We start from the raw sequence: 21,106 nt of genomic DNA on the forward strand, positions 1-21,106 counted from the left end.
GTAGTTTGATAAAATATCTAAAGGGAGACACGCAACACAACACAACACAACACAACACAACACAACACAACACAACACAACACAACACAATATACGCAACATAAACTCCACCCTGCGTTCGGCCTGGTGGAGGTAATTGATCAAACAGAAAAAAAAAAGGACAATAAGGAACTCAGATGACATACCAGTCACTAACGAGGAGGAGGAGGAAGAGGATTCATGAATCATTGTTGTTGTGGAAACATCAGGATGTTGAAATGTAGACGTGGTAGTGGTCATCTTAACTGTTGTAACAGGAGCTGGAAGCATGTTTGAGAAGAAGAGGAATATATTTGATCAAGTCATGTAGCCTATTTGTTATAATTTAGTATTATTTTGACACATCATGTAGTCCTTTCAAGATACAGAGAAAAAAATACAGAACACCGGCAATATTTTTACTTACAGTGTAAACATGATGTACAGTAACTTATTGAAGCACAGACTCACCGTCTTTAACATTAAGGTGGACTTGAATATGTGAATCCCCCCAAACACCTCTCTCCAGTCCACATAAGTAGGCTCCAGAGTCTAACTTCCTGAGTTTATTGATTAATACAAATAAGTTTTGTCCTGAGTTCGTCAAACGTATTCTATCGCGTATTACAGTTTTACCAGATTGTGCCTTGATATTTGTGCGGCACGGATATTTACAGAGGTACTTTGGATAATCAGTGGAGGTCCAGACATCCCAGTCTGAGCAGGTGAATTTCACATCATCCCCGACTTGGCCAGTTATGCTGAGAGGTGTTGTCTCCAAAATACTCCACACTACAGTACAAGAGATAACCAAGGAAACAGCTCATCAGTAAGACACACAACTTATTAATTGACAACATGATGTGAGGAGTGTATTTTTGCAGAAGGTTTCTAGATGCTCTACACAACAGTGGACAGACAAAGGATGAGACAGAGACATCGAGAGCATCATACAGACACTCAGAGACAGAGACAACCACACAGACAGAGAGACACATGAAAACACAGAGGTCACTCACCAGAAAGCAAACAGTAAATGTAGACATTTCTCATGATGACAACGAGCTGCTGATGACTTGTCTCGTTCTGGCCGGAGACGATATTGGACTTCCTCATGCTTTGAATAAAGGTCTAGATGTCTTTACATCATTAAACTCCACCCTCTTCCTCTGACCTTTAATGCAAACATACAAACATGGTCACATTCACACATAAACATGGTCACGTTCACACATACACAATCCATATGGTTAGCTTCACTTCATGTCTCTGTCATATCATATCAACTAAGATTCACAGACTCTTTATACTCAGACTTTAGGAAGATTGTGAAACCTTAGAAAGTTCAGTTTCACTGCCATTTGAATACAGAGGCCTACTATTATAAAATGACGCTGGCAAAATAATTATACAACTAATGGTCCTCACTGACTGATAGTATTGTATGTATCTTTAGATCTGTTAATTACTGGATCCTGTGTTCTGAACACATTGAATGATGAACTTCAGATAACATTAAAGTGCTACTAAATAGGCTGGTAGCCTGTCTTTTTGCTGAGTTTTTGCTGCAAAATGGAGCTTGTACCAACTGTCTATTCTTTACTGCAAAACCACAACCGGTTATGGTTTTGAAGAGTGACGGCTGGAAATTACGTTTCCCTTTTGCTGTTGAAATGCAACGACTTTATCAAACATATCACTGATGTGTAATTGAACTAGTGTTTGTGTAGTTCCTTGTGCATGTCCCCCCCCTCGTGTGTGTGTGTGTGTGTGTGTGTGTGTGTGTGTGTGTGTGTGTGTGTGTGTGTGTGTGTGTGTGTGTGTGTGTGTGTGTGTGTGTGTGTGTGTGTGTGTGTGTGTTATATGCCTAAACCTAACCCTAACCTTGACCTCACAAAAACAATTCCTAAGCCTAACCTTAACCCTAAAGGCGGTTACACACCGGCGAATATGCGAATATACGCAAAATTCGGACTCGTTCCGAATAATTAAAAGACGCTTTTTTCGCTCCGAGAAACTGGTGTGGAAGCTTGCATTGACTTTATAAGGTTTTTAAAAAAAATCGTATTATTCGCATGAAAAAAATCGCCCCGGTGTGTAAGGACCTTAACCCTAACCTCACAAAAACTATGCCTAAGCCTAACCTTAACCATAACACTAACCTCACAAACACTATGCCTAACCCTAACCATAACCTCACATAAACTATGCCTAAACCTAACCTCAAAACCACACCAGGAAAAGAGAGAGTCCGGAATGTGAGTTGTTGGCTACTAAGTGGACCCAGCTGGTGATTGGCTCCTGTGACCTTGTAACCCTTGTGGGTTAAAGCTGTCTGTCTCCAGTTCGACAGACGACTTCCTCCTGACCAGCCTCCAACCACACCAGTTCTGTGTGTCAGTGTTTGTCAGCATTTTAGATTTGTGTTAACATGGTTTAGTGCCTTGGTACTGTAGTGGTGGGTGGCCTGTCTTTTTCTGTTACTTGTTTCTTTTCCCCCCTTTTTTTTGTAATTAGGTAAATTCTGTACTTGTATTTTCTTTATAAGGTAAGCATAGGATTTTATTTTGATTAGGAGTTTAGGGCCCGCCCTGAGGTAATTTCAAACTCTACAATAAACCATTGTCTTTTGGATTTTACACTGGTGTTGGCTGGCTGTGTTTGGGGACTGGGAAGGAGGGAGTCCATATTTTCATATTACAGCTGGTGGCCCCTAGGCCTGTTTGTAACAGAAGACAATGTCTATAATGCATTACATACATACTTATGACGGATTATGATATACTTACAACCAGGTGTCGTATATTGGCCCTTATTTGCTTATATTTTATGAACAGTATGCAATTCAAAACCAGATAGAAATGATACTAAAAGTTAAGAAGAATAATGTGTTGATTCAGACCAAAGCACATGATGTTAATCTTAACCTTACTGTCTACAGAACATGTGGCTGGTAGCCTAGAGTGCAGGGGTGTGAATGGCGATTTACATCTCTATTGTTAACCTGAAGACATCTCCCAGGCTTCCTGACATGCAGGATACAGACAGATAGAGACACTGATCAAAGGAGTTGATCAATTGGTGGGGGGATTCTCTGACCCCCACCCGCCTGTATTGTAATGTGAGCTACCTACAGTATAAGAGTTGACTTTAATTTGACTTGTGAGTGAGTGCTGTCTCACCAGCCGAAAGGCTGCGTGGAGGACAGGGGCTCTGCCCCTGGAAGCTTTGCTATGCTGTTGTATTTGAATGCTGAATAAACCACTGAATGTTTCTGAACATGGACTCCGGACGTCTTCTCCTCTACTTTATTACAACCATCAGGTCTGGTAACACGCAGTACACTGCCTCAAATACACGACACAGGCCAGACATTTCGTAATTTTAGGGGCAAGGCCACTTGGCCTCTGGTGTTGTACATTTTTTGAGGGCACAAAGGACAAATGCCAGGTCAGGAAGGCCATCAAATAAAGTCCACGGAAATTAGTAATTTCACTTCAATGTTAAGGATGATTTAATTTTAATATAGTACAAGAATAGTATAGCTATCAATGAAATATAACCCATTTATTTCACAGAATAATGTATTGGCATCCATTGGCATATTGGCGTCCATCAGAGCGGTGAGGTCACAGCTTCTCTCTACTTTTATACCGTATTCATTTCTATTGCTTGCAGGATATTACGACTCATAATTTTGGGATTTCGCTGTATTTTGTCACATTTATTCATCTATATTTTGTTGTTGATCAAAAGTCGGGCTCTCGTACGTCTCTCTCTCTCTCTCTCTCTCTCTCTCTCTCTCTCTCTCTCTCTCTCTCTCTCTCTCTCTCTCTCTCTCTCTCTCTCTCTCTCTCTCTCTCTCTCTCTCTCTCTCTCTTGCTCGTGCTCCTTCCACCCTTTCTCTGTCAAACGTGTTGTATGTTAAGCTGAAATATAGGCTACTGGTTATGTGCAATGTTTCACCTGCCAGACAACTGGTGTCTACCATATTGACCGGAAGATAGCGCAGAGGGGAAACGGTCAAATCAGTGTGGGCAGTAAAGTCGGCACCACGGCCACTGTGGTCTTTGGGGCACATGGCCAAAGAGAGGGGTAACGACAGCCATGGCCATCATGGCCGCCGTGAAACTTCTGCCCTACAACACTGTATAATTATAGTTATGAGCACTCATACATACCATTATTCATAATGCTTTAAAACAATAATCATAACACATTCCACATTTTTGTGACTTATCAGGTGAAGAATTATAATCATTTGTAATTACTGGCCACTCATTTAGTTTGGCCAGGATCATCGTGTATTTTTATTATCATAGTTGTAATACATTATAATAAGTCGCTGTAAATGATCATTGAGTGCTTCAAGTGGAGTGAAAAAAATCCTAAAGTGGCATGTGACATGCATACTGTACACACACACGTGACAGTTTCAATTAAGGATAATTTAAAAAGGGAACACAATGTAGGCTAAGCAGAGTAAGCAGAGCCAAACAAGCAGTATCCTGTTATGTCAGGGAGTTTGTCATATATCTACATACTGTAGCTACATAGAAATGTCCTATAGTACTTGTACTACTAATTTAGCCACATCAGATAAGTAGCAGTGGTGTGTTCTACCGTACTACACTATATACTTAGTATACCATCCCAGAAAAAAAGAAAAAGAAAAAGGTATACGTAGTCTAATAATAGTGCGTGTGGGAGGGAATAATTATGGTACACCCTCCGACATACCCTAGGTATGATAAGGTCAGTCTTGGCAAGGGAATTGAAACAGTCATTTCAAATGTTTTGGACACTGTTTAGTTCAGATTGTCCAGAGAGTTCTGTCTGTCCTTTGGCCTCCTCCCTCTCAGTCACCAAGAAATCCTGTCCAGAAGTTCTCAGGTCGAAAAGGATGAGTTGTTTATTTCAAACCAGACTCTGGGACGGGCCCAGGCAAAAACAACAAAGCTCAACACCTTTTGGCAGTGGAAACGTGTGTAAAAACATACCTAAAAATAAGGAAACATAACAAAACACATGCATTTCTCCTAAATCAGTTATTAGCTAATGATTGGCAAAGCAGGCCTGGACAGCTGGCGTAGGAGTCCAGGCACCGAAGCTCAATGTAGCCTGACAGCGCGTCGCGGGTTCAAGTCCCGAGCCCGATGGCCTTTGCTGCATGTCACTCGCCGTCTCTCTCCCCATTTCCTGTCAGCCTACTGTCCTATCCATAAAGGCATAAAACCCCAAACATAAATCAAAAAGATTGGCAAAGCATGCCACATACTGTATGAAAACGTCTTAGTTGTCACATTTATAATTTATTACAGCTTTGTATGACATTTATTTTGGTTGATAGTATCCTAGGACTTTTATTTCTGATACACACCACACCACACCTAACCTCGCGTCACCAGACTTTCCACCTCGGAGGAAAGCCTGGTATTCGTTGTTAAATTTCCCCTGGGATCCAGTCTAGGCCACGCCTACTGGGAAAAAAATGAAAGAAACCCTCTGGTTCCGGATGTGGTGGGTTCCGGCTTTTCGGCGCCACTTTGTTTTGGTTCCCCCTGTTAGCATTTAAATGCTAAATTGAGTATAACTACTAGCTTAGTCTCGCCAGTCGCTACGAGCAGGGCCGGACCGTTGGGCTAGGGTGGGCTGCCCCAACTGGGGGGGCCTCCGATTTTTTGTTGATTTTTTTTTTTTTTATATATGTTTACTACTCCACCTCAAGGAGTACATTTTTTTGGACCGAAATAACCGAATTAAACCCCAAAAAAAACAAAAACTAAAAAAACAACCCGAAATATTTTTGCGCGCACGCAGCGCGCGTGCATGCATGCCAGGGGGGCCTCGAAAATTACTCTAGCCCACGGGCCTCAACTCCTATAAATCCGGGCCTGGCTACGAGTTGGAATAAAGGATGGAAACAAACAAACTATTCCGATAAGCTAAACTACGCCACATCAAGGGTTTTATTGGGTAGGCCCTAAAATTTAAATGCCCTTGATCGCAAGGAATTATTTTAGGGTGATGCACAGGCACCCGTGGTTCCGGCTTGTGCGAGTTACCGCCGCCTGACCTGATCAGACACCCGAAAATGGTATCGATCCCAGGCTACACCACACCACCTTCTCCATGGCTCAGGTTAAAGGTTGAATTTAGGAAAGTGTTGTGAGAGATTGCTAAAAATGATCTAAAAGGGGGTGCTGATAGCTGAGTGGTTAAGGCGTGTACCACATACTGGCTCTGATGCCTGACAGCAAGTCCCAGGTTTGGAACCCGGGCCCGGTGGGCCTTTGCTGCACATTACTCCCCACATCTCTTTCCCCGTTTCCTGTGTCTCTATACTAGGGTCTATCAATAGAGATGAGATTAATAACAAAAATAAAAAACCTTGGTATGTAAGCAAAACAGCTGTCGCCAATGCGATTGATAATGGGTGCGTTTAGTGGGTGCCAATGTGATCATCCCAATTTCAATACTATACAGTACAATTTTACTTGTTCTGTGGCAATGGCTTTACTGAGGAATTGGAATTTTAGTGTCCAGCATTTTCTTTAAGATCTTTTTCCATCTGTGCCATTGATTGATACAAATCATCCTCAGGGATCACATCGACTGATGGCACCAGTGAAGAGCAAGTATCTTGGTCTCGATGCAAATCAACACAGAAAGCAGCTCTGCTTACTTCAGCGGGGAGTACAGCAACGTAATCTGAATCTGAAGGATCCTGGTGGGTGTCATCGTTAACATTAGCATAGATGCTGGAGGTTGGGTCGGTCTTGTTGCTCCTTTTCATGGTTGTGTAGAAAGGAGACATGGGGAGACAGGGGGTCCCTGTTGATTGGTCTTCACCTCTTGTTTCTTCATTCGTATGTGTCTACACAATAGGAGGAAGGAGTACGTCATAGACAAATAAGACAAAAAGACAAAAAGTTGAAAGAAAGACTGAGATAAATAATCAATTCAGCAGATGTACAATTACTTATAATTGTATTAATAATAATGTTAATATTATGTTGAAAATGAAAAAAAAAAAGAAACTAAAACAAATACAAATTAAATGTAACTAAATAAATGAAAAACTGGACTGGATTTATAGTAGTATTACTAAACCAAAATGTTTGTGGTATAAGATAGGGCCCTTAGTGGTGTTTATATTAGAAAACAGTTTGTGGCAATGCGATATAATAGTTGTTATAGTTATAGTCCACAATGGTATGAATCTAACATTTTTAATGGAATTGGCTGAACAGCCTTTCCAGCATAAGGGTGCATTTTGAAATCATCCCAACCAAACCATGATAATATAGGACCTATAGAATATATCATTACATGTGGGAGTTAGCTATGTTAAAGTTACAGGATAATAAATTGATTGATTGATTGAATACTTTGTCAGTCAGAAATGAGGTACAGTAAGACATCAAAGCTTAAAGGATAACACAAACAGTCCTGGGGACTTGTTTCCATTGTGGTTCTATGTATTCAATACATCAACATGGCATAACATAAATTACACAATATGTCATAAACAAATACAAACACTAAATGTACAAAAGAGATGGGGCAATTAAATGTACCTCCCCTTGTGGTCTCCTACTGTATATGACAAGTAGAACTTATATTGCAGTGAGAACATACAGGCAAACAGTGGATGAAAGCTATTATGATTTTGTGCAACATCTTTAACATGTTGGACTACAGTTTACCTCCAAACAAGGCAAGACAAGGCCTCACAACCCAACAGCAAGTCAGCTGTAGCTAATAGTATTAATGATGTGTGTGTATTTAGTGGTGTCAATGTGATCATGCCAATTGACAATAGTCACTATTATTTACAGTACTTGTAATACTTGTTTTGTGATGATGGATTTGAGGAATGGGAATTTTACTGACACCATTTTTTTCTAGATTGTTAGGTAGCTGTGCCAATGAATACAAATCATCAGGAATCCCATTGACTGGTTGGGACATTTTAGTATTTTTTTTATTTTAGTAGGCCTATACTGTTGTATTTTGGTTTGGATACTGTCACGCTCCGCTCCTCAGCCCTTGGACCTTGACTGGCCATATATGGCTGTGGACTCTTTAGACCTGTTTAGGCCTTCTGTTGTTCTGTATTTAGTCTTGTTATTTGTTACTCTGTTGTTGTCTTGCTTTTATGTACCTTTATTTTGTAGTACTATTATGTGCCTTCCTGTCTGCCTTGTTACTTTTCACCTGCCTTGTCTCACCTCCCGGTGATTATTAGTTATCTCCTCCTGTGTCCTGTTAGTCCCTCTGCCTATCGTCTCTTGATTGTCTGTTTGAGTTCACCTGTATCCTGTTATCCCTGTCTCTATTTAAGCCCTGTGATTGCATTGTGTTCATTTTGGTCCGTAAAATGCCATGTTGAGTGAGTATGACCTGTATCTATGTATGTATCTGTAAGTCAAGTCATTATCTGCCTTTGTTTGCCCATATTTGGAAGAACCTTGGTTTCGTTAATAAACAAGACTTTAAGTTAATCGCCTGCTTTTGGGTCCTCCGTACTCATTCCTGACAGATACAAATGAACACTGAAAGCAGCTCTGCTTACTTCAGGTGGTTGTACAGTAATGTAGGTGAAATCTGAAGGATCCTGGTGGGTGTCGTTGTTAACATTAGCATAGATGCTGGATGTTGCGTCGGCCTTGTTGGTCTTGTTGATGGTTGTGTAGACAGGAGACATGATGAGACAAGGGGTCCCTGTTGATTGGTCTTCACCTCTTGTTTCTTCATTCGTATGTGTCTACACAATAGGAGGAAGGAGTACGTCATAGACAAATAAAAGCTTTAAAAATGTAAAAGAGACTGAGATAAACAATCATTCAGCAGATATTTTCTTCTGTGAGAAATCATATGTTCTCACAGCAGTAGAGAAAGAGCAGATATTTACTGATACATTGTCCATCTAATGTGTGAGGGGGCAGTGTGTTTTTTTCATACATTTTTTAATGTGTTTGAAAAAATAAAAAGTGAAAAAGTTATTGAAACTACACGCCCCCCTCATATATTAGAAGGACAATATCAGTCACCATGTCTTTTCAATGAGGCTAACAGCACGTGTTGGCTCCCACAATGTTGTTGTTTTCTCCTAAAAGTCTGTACATTGAAGACAAAACAACATTACAAAATGTACAGTGAAACACAAACATAACACTCACCTCACCAACATCTTCAGAGAGAGCTGTGTTGTCACCATGTGGTTTCTTGTCACGTTTTATGTAGAACATCAGCACTGCCACCACTATCACTGCCACAACAGCCAAACTGACCAGCAAACCTAGAAGTAGTGGAAACATTGGGAGACAGCATGACACGCATATACGTACATACATAGAGTGTGTGTGTGTGTGTGTGTGTGTGTGTGGATTGAGTATGAGTGGCTGATTGATTGACTACCAGCTGGTGGTGACTGAGTGGTGTCTGAATAGCCAACTTCCAATACCCCAACTTCCACACTGGGTCACTCCACTCGCACACTCCAGCGAGGAGGAGAGGATTATATGCAAGTCCAGAGGAATCAAGCAGGCTGGACTGACAGCCACGTTCCAATTCCTCACTTCTGCTCCTGTCATGTTATATATTAGATGCTGTATTTCTCATAGGCCTATAAACAAAATTCGATAGGCAACCAAATGCTGTGACACGCGTGGTGTGCTTTTGACAATTTCCTCATAAGTTTTATGGCCCACGGCTGGCTCGGGTCGGTGGGAATTGTAGCCTCACAAAGTCCAATAAAAACGTCCATACAGCCACAGGCTCGTGCACAACGTCTTGCATGTAACCCCTAGTAACAGTCAGTGGCGTAACGCAGAATCGCGGGGCCTCCCCGCGGGAGTTTCACGTACATGCACGCGTGCATGTGGGTGCACAACCTGAATTAGACCCAACATTTTTCGGGTCTAATTCGGGTCTAATTCTGTCTAATTTGGGTCTAATTTGGTTCTATTTGACCCATATAAATCTTTTTTTTGCTGTAAAAATATTTGTATCAGCGCAGGTGGGGCCCCCCCGCACCGCATCACTTGCTACCCCTCCGTTACGCCACTGGTAACAGTAGAAGAGAGGTAGTGTGTTGTTGACTGTGCAGCAGCTGCAGGCAGTTACAACAGAGTGGTGTTTGCTCCTTCTGTGCACCGTGCTAGTTTAGCGCATGCGTTGTAGAAGGCGTGAGTATATCGCCTCGTGGCTAAATGAAAACCTGTTTGCGCATGCAGGGTTAAATGTGGGAGAAAATGGAAAACATTTTATTGATTAGGCTATTAGAAGTGGAGACACGTGGAAAGGTGGAAAAGTAAATGTTTGTCATGCCAGAGCCATGAGCGATTTTTGTGGCAAGTTTGAAGACAATTGGACAACTGCTGTGCTATGAGTTTGTAGTCCATACACATACTGGCTTCAATTATAGTAGAGTGTAGTTTCGCCGGCTCTAAAACCTTCCTTTGAAGTCTGCGACACGGTAATGCTGTTTTTTTTTCCTTCTCCCAGACAGCGTAGCCATTGCCAATGACTACGCTGGTAGCCTGTCTGAGTTTTTGCTGCAAAATGGAGCTCGTACCAACTGTCTATTCTTTACTGCAAAACCACAACAACCGGTTATGGTTTTGAAGAGTGAAGAGTTGGAAATTACGTTTCCTCTTTCTGTTGAGATGCAACAACTTCATCAAACATACAGTATCACTGATGTGTATAGTGTTTGTGTCTCAAACGTTGCTATTATGTGTTACTTTAGTTTTAGATTTTACTGTAATTAAAATCTGATGTTGACTCATTGGTTTCCCTCCCATAGCTTGAGGAGACGGTCAATCCAATAACGGAACATATAGGCAGTCGTCCTCCGGAGAGAGGACGAGAAAAGGGTGAAGCCTACACTCGATGTACACTCGCTGTTTGATGCTCCAAGCGGCTTGGAGAGCCCACTCGCTCCAAAGTCAAATGACCATTAGGACAAAACTGTTTACGGGTTAAGCTGGAGGACAGAGTGTGGAGTGAGCGAGTGAGCAGAGATTTGGGTATTGGAATTTGGCTAATGTGATTGGTTGGCTACTAGGTGGACCGTTGCATGTAATTTGGCCTTCACGGATAGTTAACAATTTAATTGCAGTTGTAGGAAGTTTGCACAACAGTTTGCACAACATATTTTCAGGGACAGTTTCCACAGCCAGGCCATCAGGCTGCTGAACAGACAAAGCCCTGCAGCATGACTTATTCACCCATACTGTATACTGTACATATACAATATATTATACGCTCCTACATTCTACAGTATGTGTATTTGATAACATTTTGCACAATAGTCTTATGAAAACTGTATATTTCACCGCTTGTATTTGATTACATAAATATCTCAGTACAATTATTGGGCCTTATACTGTTATATTACTGTTATATTTTATGCATATTTTGTTAGCTTTTTTCATTTAACAATTTAACAATTTAACTGCAGTTGTAGGAAGTTTGCACAACAGTTTGCACAACATATTTTCACCCTTTTCTTTATTACCATGGTGTAAACGTGTTACGATAAAGTAACAGTTGAACTTCAATTACTTAATCTTAGTCTTGACTCGGGCTTGTGCTTTTAACCGCAGTTTTTTCTCCCCAATGTAATCGTCATACCAATTGATTCCTCCCGACACACATGTGTTGTCACTGCTGTCGTATCCTACTGACTCAACTACCAGTGAGGAGCCACGTGACCACATGTTTCCTCTTTACTGCACATCCTTAAAAGCCTGAGCCTATATCAGGTGACACTTGAAACAGTGCAACACTTGACATTACTCTCTAAATAAAACCCATCACTCTCTAAAAAAAAGAACATGGATACAACACTGGCTCTTCATTCTGAAGCACCATTGGTCGAATGGCGCACATTATTACTAAGCCTAACCTTAACTTCACACTAACCTAATATTTTTAGGTCTCAGAATAATGGGAACAATAGTCCGGCGTTCATATAGGACCTGCAGTAGAATTTGAAGTGTAATCTTCATTATGACCACCATCTATATTTAAAGGGCATATTTATATCGGAGGGCACAAGGGCAGGGTCTCAAGCCCATCCTTGGGTCCTATCCGAACACATGGCTGCTGATTGGTGTAGTAGTTTGATAAAATTGCTGCAAACAGACAGACAGACAGACACACAAGTTCACAACACAACACAATATACACAATATACACCACATAAACTCCACCCTGCGTTCGGTCTGGTGGAGGTAATTGATCAAACAGAAAAAAGAAAAAAAAGGACAACAAAGAACTCAGATGGCATACCAGTCCCTAACGAGGAGGAGGAGGAAGAGGATTCATGAATCAGTGTTGTTGTGGATACGATGGAGATCATTGTAGAAACATCAGGATGTTGAAATGTAGACACGGTATGGGTCATCTTAACTGTTGTAATGAGAGTCGTCATCTTAACTGTTGTAACAGGAGCTGGAAGCATGTTTGAGAAGAAGAGGAATATATTTTATCAAGTCATGTATTTATGTTTAATGATTTCTAGAATATTTTTAATACCAATAATGTAGTCCTTTCAGGAGTATGGAGAATAAAATTCAAAACGCAGTCAATAGCTTAAATCACAATGTAAACATGATGTACAGTTCAACATGAAAGCACAGTAGTAACAGACTTACCATCTTTAACATTAAGATGCACTTCTATAAATGCATCCTTCACAACTGCTCTCTCCAGTCCACATTTGTATGTTCCAGAGTCTGTCTTCTTGAGTTCAGTGATTGACACAATTAAGTCTTCTCCTGAGTTATTCAATGTTATTCTCTCACTTCTTGTAGTTTTTCCAGATTCTGCCTGGGCAATGATGTCTTCTTTCTGGCATGGATCTTTACAGAGGTACTTTGTATTACTCTCAGTGGAGGTCCAGACATCCCAGGCTGAGCAGGTGAAAGACACTTCACCCCCAACATGACCAGTTATGCTGAGAGGTGTTGTCTCCACAATACTCAACACTACAGTACAAGAGGTAAGCAAGAAAACAGCTCATCAGTATGACACACAACTTATTAATTCACCACATGATGTGAGGCGTGTATTCATGCAGAAGGTTTTAACATGCTCTACACAACAGTGGACAGACAAAGGATGAGACAGAGACATTGAGAGCATCATACAGACACTCAGAAACAGAGACAACCACACAGGCAGAGAGACACATGAAAACAAGCAGAGGTCACTCACCAGAAAGCAAACAATAAATGTAGACATTTCTCATGATGACAACGCGTTGAAGATGACTTGCCCAGTTCTGGAAGGAGAGGATTTGTGCCTTCCTCATGCTTTGAATAAAGGTCTAAATATCACTAAATCATTAAACTCCACCCTCTTCCTCTGACCTTCAATGCAAACATAGTCACGTTCACACATACATGGTTAGCTTCATGTCTCTGTCGTAACTTAACTTAAGATTCACAGACTCTTTATACTCAGCCTTTAGGAAGATTGTGAAACCTTAGAAAGTTCAGTTTCACTTCCATTTGAATACAGAGGCGTACTGAAATGACAAAATGACGAAATGACGCTGGCAAAATAATTATACAAATGATGTTCCTCACTGACTGATATAGTGTATGTATGTATCTTTAGATCAGTTAATTACTGGATCCTGTGTTCTGAACACATTGAATGATGAACTTCAGTAAACATTAAAGTGAGACTAAATAGGCTGGTAGCCTGTCTGAGTTTGTGCTGCAAAATGGAGCTCGTACCAACTGTCTATTCTTTACTGCAAAACCACAACAGGTTATGGTTTTGAAGAGTGGAAAATGACGTTTCCTCTTTCTGTTGAGATGCAATGACTTTATCAAACATATCACTGATGTGTAATTGAACTAGTGTTTGTGCTTCAAACTTCGCTATTATGTGTTAGTTTACTGTAATTAAAATCTGATGTTGACAACCACATGAAGTTTAATATTTGTTAACACTTTATATGAATTGGTATGACCCTAGGGTCATATGTGTAGTTCCTTTTGTGTTGTCTTCCTTGTACATGTCTCTCCCCATGTGTCTCTCCCTGTGTGTGTGTGTGTGTGTGTGTGTGTGTGTGTGTGTGTGTGTGTGTGTGTGTGTGTGTGTGTGTGTGTGTGTGCGTGTGTGCGTGCGTGCGTGCGTGCGTGCGTGTGTGTGTGTGCAGGTGATAATCAAAATGCTGACTATCCTCAGTAAAACAAATACAAGAATACAAGAACCGCTGGTCCGTGGAAAAAATGGGGGCGAGCGTGTTTTGGGGCCGAGTATTCCGGTTACTAATACAACCCGTCAACCTGGCCGGCAGATTTTTTAACAGCATGTACATTTCCTTTACAAATGAGGGGATAATACTTACTGTCCGGCAGGAACCAGCTAACTCCATTTTGACGCTTTTGCATTTTTTTTCCATAAATCAGGGCCATTGGACACCCTTCTCGTCTGTGTGTTGGTACAAAAAAATAGTGAACCAATGAAAAGCATTAAAAAGCGCTTCTGACAAAACCAGCTAACTCCATTGGATCCTCAAACTTTCTGCTAAACCAGCTAACTCCACTGGAGTTAGCTATGAGGGGTTCTTTTTTGGCAACCCTACCCCACCCCCCTTCCCCCGCGCGATCCCCCCTGGGATCAAAATGTAACTCTGCAAGGGTGCAGATGGAACCAAATGGACCATGTACTGTATTCGTACCACCCGCTCATATTGAACATAAGTCCTGCGTAAATCGTTTATGAACAGCTAAAATCAGTTTGGAGGCTGCAGCCGGTGTTGGAGGCGGAGCTGTCTGTGTATGAGGAGTGTGAGTGGCCATGTCCTATAACTATAAGGGACTTTGGCCTACTTTTATAAAATGGTCTCTCTCTCACACACACACACACACCTTGCGTGAGTACCTACAGGACTGTACACAATGGGAGAGGGGTAGTGAGTTAATAATAAAAACACAGAGAGCGTGGTGCAACACGTTGAATAATAATTAGCAGTATTTCTTCTCCATATATGGCCATATCAGTTGGATCACTGGTGCAACGTAGCTATGAGGTGGCTGTGAGGTGGATGTGTGATGCGAAGTGGACACTACGTCACACTAGAAGTTTGCGGCCCGAACTTCTAGTAGCCAGAATGTGTGGGGTCATCCCTATGTTCACCAGGTTCTATGTTCCCCAGGTTCTATGTTCCCCACTTACGTTAGGGTTAGGTTTAGGGTTAGAGTTAAGGGTAGGACCTGGGGAACATACAGTAGATAGGCTCCCTGAGCAAGACACTGAACCCCTAATAGTTCCCTGGATGCTGATAATTAGCTTCCCAATGCAGACAGTTATCATGGGTTAAATGCATAACTGTGTGTAAGGAGGTAATGAAGACATCCACCAGGAACAGACTTTAGGACCAGTCAGAGTTTGATTTCACCTTAATTTAATCAGGACGTCAACTTGAGACTAACGATGCCAACCATTTCAAGAGTTTCACTCAGCGTGAACCACAGTCAACCCAGAGACATCCCACAATAACTAATTTTAATAGTAGACAGAGATCTGACTGTAATTGTAAACTGCAGCAGAAAAAAGTATGAATTTCTTTTTGAATTTGAGTTCCTGTATGGGTTAAATGTCACACTAATTAGGGTTTATGCATGTGCTACTGCTCGGAAACATTGAGATTCTTGAACATACAGAGGTGACTCTGAATGTTTGATACGTGTGTGTTGTAATTCGCATGATTTTAGGAGGAAACTTGCACACTTACTTACAAAGTTATTGATGCTCAGCAAGTCATCTTGGTGGTAAATCTATAAACACATTTTCAGCCTATTCAGTACTGGCACCACACACAGACTTACAGGAGGAGCAAGATCCTAAAGTGGCATGTGACATGCATACTGTACACGAGTTCTCAGGTCAAAAAGGGTGAGTTGTTTATTTCCAACCAGACTCTGAGGCCGGCCCAGGCTAAAACAACAAAGCTCAAACTAATTTTGGCAGTGGAAACTTGCGTAAAAACTTACCTAAAAATAAATAAATATTTCAAAACACATCTACCTAAATATCACACGAGAAAACCAAAAATAAATGACGCTCCTTATCTCCTGAACCAGTAAGCTAAAGATTGGCAAAGAATGCCACATACTGTATGAAAACATCTGTGTTGAACAAACTGTTCGGAGACTGTGTTCGGCAAGTATAATACACAATAATCGTATTTTGAAGGCATAGTATGGTATGTATGACTTTTATTGTTGATGACATTTTTATTTATTTATGTATTTATTGATGACATATTTGTATGACATTTATGTTGGATGACAGTATCCTAGGACAGTCCCTTCTCAGGTTTAAGGGGGAATTTATGAAAGTGTTGTGAGATTGCTGCCATCTAAAAATGATCTGAAGGGGGGTGCTGATAGCTGAGTGGTTAAGGCGTGTACCACATACTGTAGGCTCTGATAACTGACAGCAAGTCCTGGGTTTGGATCTCGGGCCCGGTGGACCTTTTGCTGCACGTGCAGCATGTCACTCCCCAAATCCAGAGGTAAAAGTGGGCCGGAACGTCGTTCCGGTAAGGAAAAGGGGAAGGCAGCTGTCAAAATCCCACCTACACACAAACGCAAGAAGAAAACATAATCTACTAATGTCAGATTAACATACAAAAGTGTTATTAGTTACGTTTTCTATAGAAGAGCTTTATTGTTCCAGTGTGTTTGCGTCAGCGTAATCTGTGCCGTTTTCGGTGTTTATTTATTCAACATAGAGAAGTTTTGTCACTCGCGCGAGTCGCGTCAATGTGCTACAGACTGGACTGGGATCAGTTCACTTTGCAGGTTGGAGATCCGCAATAGAGCGGATACGGAAACGGAATTAATCCGTGCCTATGTGTGTGTGTGTATGTGTGTGCAAATTACCAGATAGAGTAGGCAGCCCGCCGGTAATCTATGACAAATTAAATTCCACCAGAGGAAATGAATACCCGTAACTTTTGTTAAAGAATGCAAAAAAAAAGAAAGAATGAAGTACAATTTCGGGGGACAGAGGGTGTCCCTGATTTTCATCTCTGACAGTTCCAGCAAGAACTTAAAGCCACTTTCACCCCTGCCCAAATACCTTTCCTGTGTCTCTATACGGTCTATCAGTAAAGATGAGAATAGGCCTACTAACTAAAAGGGAAAAAAAACGTGGTATGTTAGCAAAACTGCTGTAGTGTGTTTAGTGGGTGCCAATTTGATCATGCCAATTTCAATACTATACTTGTTCTGTGGCAATGGCTTTACTGTGGAATTGAAATTTGAGCGTCCAGAATTGTCTTTAAGATCTTTAGGCAACTGTACCATTAAATACAAATCATCATCAGGGATCACATCGACTGTGACCAGTGAAGAGCTTTAAGACACTGCCCTTTTGCCCATTTAAAAAAAAAATTACCTACCCCGCACCCGTGGCTCTTATCAAGGCAAACATTTGACAAATACTTATAATTTCACTATCATCATTATTATTTTTAATTATAATTTAAATGACCTGACTGCCACCAGTCAGTTTTACTTTTCACCTGATGATGTGATGTCAGTGCCTCCAGGCTGTAGCTGCAGAAATGTCTGCTACTGCTGAAGCATGCATGTTACTGCATTAGCTGTTTCTCACCTCAAATGTTTGCAGGTACATATTTTAGTGTAGCCTACTGTTTACGTTTATAATAAGTAATGCACTCTATAATTAAATCAAATTTGGATGCAAATCAACACTGAAAGCGGCTCTGTTACTGTACTCTGGGGGAGTACAGTAACGTACAATAAGTACGGTGTTATCGTTAGAATTAGCATACAGTAGATGCTGGAGGTGAGACAGGGGGTCTGTGTTGATTGGTCTTCACCTCTTGTTTCTTCATTAGTGTGTGTCCACACATACATTACAATACCCACTGGAAGTATGTCATAGACAAATAAAAGCTTAAAACATTTGAAAGAAAGACAAAGAAGAAGATGAGGTAAACAATGATTCAGCAGATAATGTTCTGCTGTGAGAAAGCGTAGACTTTCTGACATTTCTTTTACTGATATTGTCCTTCTAATCTAATATATGAGGGGGCTGTATTTTTTCAATTACTTAAATAATAATAATAAATAATAATAATAATAATAATAATAATAATGTTAATAATAATGTTTTTGAAAATAAAATAGTTAATTTAATGAAAATGGAATTAAATGAATGAAAAAAAGTAATTGAAATAACATGGCTCCCTCACACATTTGAGGGACAATATCAGTCACCAGAAAAAGGATGTGTGTTTTCAATGAGTCTACCATGGTTAAATGGAGTTTATAACAATCTTAAAGAAAATTCGGGGCACTAAAATTCCAATTCCCCAGTAAAGCCGTTACCATAGATCAAGCATTGCAAATATTCTCAGTATCATAATTATTTATAGTAGTATTACTAAACCAAAATGTTTGCGATGGGTATAAGATAGGGCCCTTAGTGGTGTTTATATTAGAACACAGTTTGTGGCAAGTCCATATAATATATATCTATTTCTTACTGTGCTATAGTTGTCCAGCATAAGGGTGCAATTTGAAATCATCCCAACCATCCCATGATAATAGATTATATCATTACATGTGGGAGTTAGCTATGTTAAAGTTACAGGATCATAAATATATTGATTGATTGATTGATTGAATACTTTATTAGTCAGAAATGTAAACAGCACGTACGTGGTACAGTAAAACAAGGATAAAAGGATAACACAAAAAGGTCCTGGGGACTTGTTTCCATTGTGGTCCTATGTATTCAATTCACCAACATAGCATAATACATGTCATCAACAAATACAAGCATAGAAAAGAGATGGACAATTACATTTGCCTGCCTTGTGGTCTCCTGATAGATGTTTTTTTTTTTTTTGGCCAAATTAGTCTACTGTATATGACAAGTGTCGCCCGGAGGGCAGTTGTTTGCATGAATCGAGATCCGCGGCTGGCAGAAGTCGAACAAGTAGCTTATGTGGTACCGACACCTCAGGGGCCTTCATGTGGCACTATGCCGCATAACAGTCAAGGAGGGCCCAGCTCAGCGGCTCAGGGGCCTTCAGATGGCGCTATGCCCCGTAACAGAGCAGGGCCCAGCTCTGCAGCTCAGGGGCCTTCAGAAATGACCCTAAGAGATGAGGAGATATTAGAAAATGTGTTGGCCACCATAAATGGTGGACTAGCAATCGCCTCTCTTAATGCGGAAAGAGCAAATGTAGAGAGAAATATCGAGGAACTAGGAGAAACAATGAGAGAGAGAGAGCGTCAGAGGGTAGTGATAGAAATCAGCGATGATGAAGACAGGATGGAATCAGACGCTAGGAACAGAGATGCTGTGATAGTGTTAAGCAGTGATGAGGAGAGTGACATAGAGGAGTTGCAGCAGGGGAGTGAGGAGCACAGGGAGGTGGAGTTAGAACAGGGTCCAGAGGCGACACCCCAACAGCAGCAGCTGATAAGGTTGATGTTGCAACGACCACAATCACCAGGCCGCATCATCACCAGGTTGCATCATTCCCTGGTCTACGTGCCCTCCACTCCAGGAAGGGGGAATTCACCTACCCCTCCATCATCACCGGACAGTCCATAATAGAATCAGTTGGCGATGAGGGAGATCAGAGCGATCCTCCACCATATTGTTTCATATATTCATTGTATGGATGCCTTATGCCTAAACTGTGTTAATTTGATAAACTGAGTACTGAGGAGGGTACTTAAAATATTTTTCTGTTTCAAGCTTGAATGCAAGGGGTTAAAATTAAGATGTGAGAAAAGACAGGGCCATTACAGTGTGTGTGAGAATGACGAAATAGGTTAGCAGTAAGAAACAGCTAGAAAAGAGGAACTTCTAGTGGAGGACAGGAAACCATGAAAGCTGGGCGAGGAGCCAAAAAGCAGAGAGAGTGTGACTTTGAGAAGAAAGAGTAGAAATACTCTACTATTTTTACTCTACTCTCTATAAGAATAAAAATACTTTAAGACAGTAAAAGGTAAATGAAATAAGAAGAGATGGAGTAACAAAATAATGATAAAGTGTGGTAATGCTTACTATATTCTTAAAGATTGTGTTAATCACTAGAAGAAGTGGTAAGGATGAAGTAATCATTGAAAGGAGTGTTAGGGAGGAAAGTATAAAGATAGAAGGTAACGTAGTATTACAAGGGGGGAGAAAAGGCCTTACTAGACAGACTGGGTGTAGCACAGGAATACACTGATTAGGCGATAGTGGTGTGAAGAGTAAATGCTTAATACTTAAATAAGAGTTTATTTGGGTTAGTTAGCTGACGATAAGTAAACTGAGATAAATAGTATAGATAGGAAAATAATGGTCACGACTAGTGTATAGGGTAATAGCTACTGAGACTATGGAAACATCATTTCCCTAAGGGTATTGCATATGGTGAAATAGTGTGTAAGAATAGGGAAGAGGTGATATGTCCCAGACATAGATTAAAAGGGTCATGACGCATCAAGCACAGTCACGCTGACCATGGGGTAACAAACGGGATATGGTCAAGAGAGCGTGGGTGGTAGGAAAAATAGGATGGGCCAAAATGCCCTTTATAAACAATGTTCAGAGAGCAAGTTGTTGAGAGACTTTGCGCGCTGTCGTTAGAGACCTGGGGTATGTTAGAGTAATCTCACCATATCACCCGAGTTGGGGAATTAGCCTCTGACTGGCGAATATGGAATTTAGATGCTTAATAATAGATAGGGTAGAAAAATCAGCCAAAAACATAGTGCGTGTATTAGACTAAAAGATCTCCCAATTTGATGATGGGTCTTATAAGGGGCCTCACCCTTTATAGCCTATTATTAGGTTGTAGTCAGGCGAGGGAAAGATTGTACGCCTTATACCTCGCTCTGCTTTAAAATAGACAACAGGTAGAAAGAAGGAATCTGGATTATTGGAAGGAACTACCAGAAGGTGATATTTTAGTTATGTCTTGTTTTATCACAGCATGGGAGGGTAAGAGTACCTATGTATTTGAGATCTATTTGTATATAACTTTAATATTCTCATGTATGTGATATGGATTAATTTG

General features: G+C 40.8%; 2 protein-coding genes across 2 annotated transcripts in view; both read right to left on the minus strand.

Moving 5' to 3' along the window:
• The window catches only part of LOC308098811 (uncharacterized protein), a 36,774-nt gene extending 23,390 nt beyond the window's left edge, over positions 1 to 13,384 (minus strand). Inside the window, exons 1-3 of the mRNA XM_080447258.1 lie at positions 13,249 to 13,384; positions 12,687 to 13,019; positions 12,322 to 12,483 (exon numbers count right to left, since the gene is read on the minus strand). Of these exons, the coding sequence (XP_080303384.1) occupies positions 12,322 to 12,483; positions 12,687 to 13,019; positions 13,249 to 13,345 (592 nt within the window). The 5' untranslated portion in view covers positions 13,346 to 13,384. The remainder of the gene's footprint in view (positions 1 to 12,321; positions 12,484 to 12,686; positions 13,020 to 13,248) is intronic.
• Positions 5,866 to 9,617, minus strand: LOC308105026 (uncharacterized protein; the record flags this gene model as incomplete). Its single annotated transcript, XM_080455661.1, has 4 exons — positions 5,866 to 6,895; positions 8,597 to 8,788; positions 9,204 to 9,322; positions 9,488 to 9,617. The coding sequence occupies 4 exons, from the start codon at positions 9,615 to 9,617 to the stop codon at positions 6,554 to 6,556; spliced, it is 783 nt and encodes a 260-aa protein (XP_080311787.1). The 3' UTR covers positions 5,866 to 6,553.
• Positions 13,385 to 21,106: the final 7,722 nt, after the last annotated feature.

Source organism: Gymnoscopelus braueri (genome assembly GCF_963280865.1).
Source record: "Gymnoscopelus braueri genome assembly, chromosome: 2".
Classification (NCBI taxonomy): Eukaryota; Metazoa; Chordata; class Actinopteri; order Myctophiformes; family Myctophidae; genus Gymnoscopelus; species Gymnoscopelus braueri.